The sequence below is a fragment of the Agrilus planipennis genome, unplaced genomic scaffold, assembly GCF_000699045.2.
Source record: "Agrilus planipennis isolate EAB-ADULT unplaced genomic scaffold, Apla_2.0 scaffold10, whole genome shotgun sequence".
NCBI classification, from domain to species: Eukaryota; Metazoa; Arthropoda; class Insecta; order Coleoptera; family Buprestidae; genus Agrilus; species Agrilus planipennis.
The window spans coordinates 2,829,405-2,836,845 of NW_020442465.1; the positions used below are offsets into that span (position 1 = coordinate 2,829,405).

General features: G+C 32.3%; 1 protein-coding gene across 1 annotated transcript in view; it reads right to left on the bottom strand.

Moving 5' to 3' along the window:
• Positions 1-7,441, bottom strand: part of LOC108734081 (proton-coupled amino acid transporter-like protein pathetic) — a 43,738-nt gene that overhangs the window by 13,155 nt on the left and 23,142 nt on the right. The window contains exons 2-3 of the mRNA XM_018465481.2: positions 3,337-3,385; positions 3,205-3,272 (exon numbers count right to left, since the gene is read on the bottom strand). Of these exons, the coding sequence (XP_018320983.1) occupies positions 3,205-3,272; positions 3,337-3,339 (71 nt within the window). The 5' untranslated portion in view covers positions 3,340-3,385. The remainder of the gene's footprint in view (positions 1-3,204; positions 3,273-3,336; positions 3,386-7,441) is intronic.

The window sequence follows — 7,441 nt, forward strand, 5'->3', positions numbered from 1 at the left end:
ATGCGAGTATTAAAGAGACGTTTGGGTCAGAGATATTTTCGTATTAAAACAGCATTTTAGTAAATAATAAGATATATTTTATTAAGAAAATAATTACAAACATAGTTGAATAAACTTTATTTGTAATCTTTCTCTACGATATCAATGGCTTGTTATACTGGATTCAAATTTGGTACGTTCATAACTTTGCGACAAAAATTTTTTGGTTAAAAGAAAAAAATGTGGGTCACTCGAAATTACCAAATGGGTCACTCGGTGACCCACGGGTCATAGGTTGCCGACCCCTGGTTTATACTATCAGTAATTTAATCCTCATGTCCCAACTTCCCTTTTCATTATTAACTTCCATAGTTTGTATAAGGAGCAACAGGCGGTTATAGAGCGACATAGAGAAGTAAATATTAGGAAGGGAGACAGAAGGGGATGCACACTGTCACCGCTACTTGTTAATCCCTACATCGAAGACGCGATCAACATCTTTAAAGACAGTACAACTGTAGGGATAGTTATACAAGGGCAAAAGATTACAAATGATATAGCAGTATTAGCATCTAGCAAGGAGGAGTTAGAGATAGCTTTAAATAAAATGGAAGCGGTATTGAAAAACAGTATTGTAGGAAAATATATAAAAGTAATACAAAAATACTGGTATGCAAGGGAAGAAAAAGTAGAAAAAGAGCGAATATAAAGATAGGAGACGAAAAATTAGAAGAAGTGGTTGATTTTAGGTATCTAGGAAGTCAGATAAGCCGGGACGGAAGGAGTAGTAGGGAATCAGAAGATAGCGTAGAGTCCAGTCGCCTTCAATCAAAAGGAATCATTTCTATGGTCGCGAACAGTTAACTTAAAAATTCGAAAAAAGTTGTTAAAGATGTATATTTGGAGCACGGCGCTGTACGGATGCGAAACATGGACAGTGGTCGAATGATGAGGATACCATGGATAGGGAAGGTTAGAAATGAGGAGGTATTAGAAAGAATAGAAGAACAGAGGACTCTATGGAAGTCAATAAGAAATAGGCGAGTTAGGTTAGTACGACACCTTATCAGGCATGAAGGTCTAGTCAGAGAGATATTAGAGGCAGAAACGGAAGTTAGGAGGGGTAGAGGTAGACCTAGATTAAATCACTGCTCGCAAATAGTTAAGGATGTTCTAGTTTTGGGGAGATGCGAATATTAGCTCAGGATAGGAAAGAGTCGATGTGCGTGTCCAACCAGTCTTAGGACTGAAGATCATCAGTAATCATCATGATGATGAACCCCCTTTGCTCTCCTACTTGTTCCAACACCTCTTCAATTCTAACTATTTTTATCTATCATCCTCTAATCTTATAACCAACTCTCTTCCCTACCCTTTGTAGAAGTGTCAATCTGAAGATCATGTAGTATGACTTATGGCGCTGTACATATGCGATTTGAACCACTATTACCGACCACACGTGAACATTTACGACAGAGCCATACTACAAGGGCCAGACAGGGCCGCACTTCAAAAGGCCAAAAACCCACTGACCTAATGTGAGCCCAAGGCATATATACATCACACATGTGAATCAGGATACCTTCGTACTGTAGCTTAATGTAATCTAATAATTCCATCGACGTTCGAATGTTGACATTTAAACACGTCGAAGACGTCGCAAAGCAAGTCAAAATGCGTAAATTAACACGTAGAGAGCTCTATTAATAATTTCATTACAGAAAACATATAGCCCCCCCACTAATATGAATATACAGTAATTAATTAAAAGCAATTTCAATAAATTTACATTGTTTGTTAATTATCACTTTATTTTTTGCTAGCTCCTATTAGCAGGAAATTAAAAATAATTTCGACTATACGCTCTCCTTACATAGGCCCCTACCAAAATCTGCCTAGGACCCCCTAGTTTCTTAATCCAGTACTGCCCGAAGGACGTGTTCAAAATGCACAGCATAACTGGACGAAAATACCTGAATTAAGTACCCAATAAAAAATGTATTGTTACGTACAAGCATGACATTGACATTCCCGACAGTTCTTGAGTATGTCCGCATGCAGAGTCCGGCCGATAATCGACAACCTTTGTACTAAAGACGCGAAGGGTAATAAATGATACCTGAGTGACACATATTTGCCGCTTAACAGTAGGAGTTCGAAAATTTTCGAGAAGAACGAAGACTATTCTGGAGAATTTGGTAAAAATATATGTATATAGGCCTCTACTCAACTACTTAATTAATTGTTAATTGCGACTTATCACAAGTACAACTAAATTGTTAATTGTAACAAACGTGATTAACAATTAATTAATTTTTAATGGTTAACTGTCCAACAATTTAATTTTGTCAAACACTGTGTTACGGTATGAGGTTCGCGAACCCTTTCTACATATAGAAAAGTTGTAAAAAGTGTGTAAGTGTGTTAGAAACACAAAATTTGATTTCATTCGTATAATAAAAAGGCGGGAAAAAGTGGATTTCACAAACTTTTGAAATACAAATACAATTATTTGTACTTGTTACATAACAAAACAAATATTCGTTTGTAAACAACAATCAGCTGCTCTTTGACATTTTTGTTTACTTCCGGATATGAATATTTCATCACAAAAACATTCTACGAACAGATCAAAGTCTACCACAATGGCAGATACCGCACGCGATGCACAAATATTCCCACACAATGCATTATTATTTATTATTGATAACTATATAAGTACGTCCATAAAAAAAAATAATACAACAGTTATATCATTTAAAATGGTCTGTTTTGCTTATTATTTACTATATTCTATTATTTATTGTTATTATTCATACGTATTGGATAAGGATATCAAAGGAAAATATGTATAAAAAATCGAGACACATGCCACATTCCGAGATTTTTCATTAAAAACTACAAAATTCTCTGTAAAAATTCCATACAAACAATCGAACAAAAACCCAAAACAATCACCCAATGACAACCCCAATGAAAATAAAAATACTTGCTCTGGGGTTGTAAATACATAGGAATTTGCGAATATATATTCATTTGTCTTTTTTATTACAACCTTCAATATACCATGGCTTATCATAAAAAAGACAATTTTATTATAAAACCTAACCTAAAATTAAATTATTTATTTAGATTATTGTACCATATTTAGTTCCTAATCAAGTATCACTAAAACCAGTATAACTTTTTCCCAAAAACCCAAAAAAGAATGTTAAAAAAACTTACTTAACAGCCCCATTGCTTTCTTTCGGAATGAACGTATCTAGTTCTGTAACAGCACCTGGCTCTTTATCCTAAAAACGAAACATAAAAATAGTAATAAGCACCTAATAAAAGAAACAAAATTATAAAACGTACCATATTGTTCGAATTTATCCGTCCTCAATAGGCTTTGGATTTTATCAATCTGGAAAGGAAATTAACATTACTGATAACTGATAAAGGAAGTAACGAAAATAAGCAATACGTCGTCACTGACCCGAAAAATTCAACCTGGTAATCTACACAAATAAGTAAACTTAAAGTAATTTATTAACGTATTTCGTAAGTAATTAACGAACTCATTAATTAATTAGTATTTTATACTATAGGGATGAATTATAAAGATAGAAGAGTGATACTTAGTTTGTGTAAAGAGCAACAGGCAGTTATAGAGCTGGGGATGCAACGTAGATAAGTAAATATTAGGAAGGGAGTCAGGCAGGGATGTACACTGTCATCGCTACTTTTTAATCTATACATCGAAGACGCCATCAACATCATTAAAGACATTACAACTNAAGATGGCTAAAGGTATGTCTAACAAATTTTTTGAAATTACTCTTGAAATTTGATATGTGATAGCTAGAAAATAATTTTTCAATAAGATGTGAAAAAGGAAACAGAATTTTAATGGCAATTTGTTTGCATATGGAGTAGAGTACCTACTTGAATGTTTTTGGTAAACCAACCCTTAAATGATGAAACAAGGGTGGCATCTTGATGTATGTATATTCCAAAATATTTCATGTCAAATACAATTCGAAAAATTTACATCCGAATTTACACTCGTATTTTCTACAGCTTTCTATTCGAAACTCTTAATTCGAACATATAAAATACTATAGTTAGTAGTAAGTATCAGTAGATGGCGTTATACTGCTAGTATTTTGATGTTATATGAACTTTCTTTTACAGAGCGATTTTTTACTTGTGTACATTCATCTTTACGCCTACAAAAGCACTATTCTTCTCATTTTCCATAACTTTAATATAAACACAACAACGTAAGTAAGGAAGTATCGTAGTACTGCTTTTATCGATGCTCCAAGCGCTGCTCTGCTCGCAGCTCACATCGGCAACATAAAAGTACTTCTGTATCTACTTATCGGTTTACATATGATCATATATCACTTAATTTATTATTGTATACTCCAAAAAGTTCACCCACTTCTTTTTCTCTTCGTATTTATTGGATGTGCTACATAATGGCGTCTTGATCGACACTTTTTCATAAGGTACCATTTGAGAGATCCTGATGAAAATAACATTTCCTCTTTAGAATCCATCATCACTTGTACATATTCACATAATAAGCAAGGAAGCACCATTGCTCTTAGCGCTGCTCCACTAACACCTCACATATCCAACGTAAATTGTACCCTCTCAACGTGTTTTTACGGAGTAACTACGGTTTGATCAGCCATTTATCGATGCTTTTCGCCTTTTTGCACCCCTCCCTCCCCCTTCGTCACTCTGAGTCATATTTTCAGTGACCCCCCCCTAACAAATATGACGCAAAAAAAGCTGCTTCCCCCCTATAAACGATTTCTTGTATTTAAAAATAGCAATGAGACTGACTTTCTATCATAGTGAAAAATTGTATGAACAGCCAAGTTAAGAAAAAAATTAAAATAAAATTAATGAACTGAGAACGTCATATTTCTTTAGATCCCCCCTTTGTCATATCTCGTCACGCCAAGCACTACCCCTCCCTCATCCACATTTGCGAAGCCATTTTATGAATAATGTGCTAATGAGAACTAATAACAAGTTCGAAATAACCTACCGATAAACATTGTTAACCCACCACTGAAGAGGTGGAATTTTCATTGTTCAAAATCTGTTACACAATTGAAAATCATAATCAATTTTATTTACTTTATATTATATGTATAGAAGCTTGTAGACGTTTAGGATAATCCAAGTATGATATAAAGAAATTAATAAAAAATTAAAATTACAATATGTAAACATAAATTTAAAAAGGTTTTCATTTATTTCTAATTATCACAAGTACCTAATATAAAATCACAATTAAAATAGTCAGCGGTTACTTAATAAGCTTTATTCGCGTAAAGTTGGTTGCCTACTTAACATTTTTGAGGCCCTAATAGCAGTCTACACAAAAAATGAAATATAAATACTAAGACCAAAAAAATAAAAAATTCATCATTATTACGCCACTGTTAACAAAAACCAGTTATCAAATTTGCAATAATTAACAATTCCTTAATCAATAACGATATAATGATATGATAAATAATAAGCATTATACGAACAATGATAGAACAAGCACTTTTGATGATAAAAACGTCAAATAGTAAGTAATTAAAAATGATGGTACATATAAATCAGCCACGCATGTCAAAATTAATACACGTTTTCATTAAAAAAGTGAAGTCTTATTTTGTGATAAGGGCACTTAAGATATGTAGGTACTAGATATTGTTTATATCATAACCAGTACCGGCTTTAAGTAAAGAGAGGCCCGGGTACAAAATTTAAAAAGAGCTCTCTTTAAAAATGCGTCAGATACTTGAAAAATGAAAATATAAGAATACCGTAATTACTGCCCTAAACTGACTTAATCTGCGTTTGTTGGAAATGGGTGATCTATTTCATAATCCTAAATGATTATACATATTATCAATATTTTCTTGAAGTACTAGATAACTTTTTCAATCATTTTTAATAAAAAAATAAAAAAAGTTTTTGCTATAATTTTAGATATATAACATTTTAACATTCTAAAAAAAAAACAAATTTCACAATTTTTCGATAATTATATTTTATTTTTCTTATTGTGATTATCATTATTATTTTTATCTGTTAATTTACAAGAGTATAGTTTTTAGTAATTTTTCAGTTTATTTTTAATTAAAATAATTAGTCTTAAGAAAGCAAGGCTCCCGTAAAGTATAGGTCTGGGACTGTACCCCCTCACCCCTAATCGACTTTAACGACGACACTGATTATAATGTGTGTACTTTTACAATTAAAACTAATCCATACTATTTTTAAAAAGCCCTTCGTAATTTTTACAAAATTCAAATATTGTTAATAAAAAGTGGTGGATGCGCGAGACATAGCAATTATGAGGGTAGATAATAGTATTAATATAGACGTTAGTGAGAATCAGAAAATTGGAAATAGTTTCGGTAATTTAGACTATCAGAATACAGAAAGCCAAAAAAATTAACTATGCGTCAAAAAATAAAAGTAGAAAAAATAATAAAATATATAAAAAAAAACCTGATCAAAACCACACCAAAACTAGAGCGTAGGAATACAATGTTTACATATTAAAGTGCCCATTATATCTAATTGGTGCTTATGCCTATGATTTATTGCATTTTCCTTTTTTTCGTGTTGTTATTCAAAATCAAACTCCTAATAATGTGCCCCACTACTAGTTTAAGAAAAATTAACGTTATATTTTTTTCTTACAGTTATTAACGCGTTGGAAGGTCATATTCTCCACCAGCTGTAAATGTAATGAGTACCTACAGGTATTTATACCGAAGTATACATATGATAAAAAGTTTTACCTTCAACTAACATTTAATTAATACGTATAAACCCTGAAAGTATTTAATTACTAAAAAAAAGCAAATCTACTACAATTTAATGTGAGCCAGTATGAGGTGCACTTAGCCTCACAATCAGTGTAATAGGTACAACATACAATACAAAATGATAACGTTTTTTTCCTAAAAATAGACTCCATTTACGAACAAAAGAGCTAACAAACAAACGATTGGCGTCAATGTAGGTTAAGTTTAGCATGTTCTTGTATTTTCTACAGCTTTCTATTCGAAACTCTTAATTCGAACATATAAAATACTATAGTTAGTAGTAAGTATCAGTAGATGGCGTTATACTGCTAGTATTTTGATGTTATATGAACTTTCTTTTACAGAGCGATTTTTTACTTGTGTACATTCATCTTTACGCCTACAAAAGCACTATTCTTCTCATTTTCCATAACTTTAATATAAACACAACAACGTAAGTAAGGAAGTATCGTAGTACTGCTTTTATCGATGCTCCAAGCGCTGCTCTGCTCGCAGCTCACATCGGCAACATAAAAGTACTTCTGTATCTACTTATCGGTTTACATATGATCATATATCACTTAATTTATTATTGTATACTCCAAAAAGTTCACCCACTTCTTTTTCTCTTCGTATTTATTGGATGT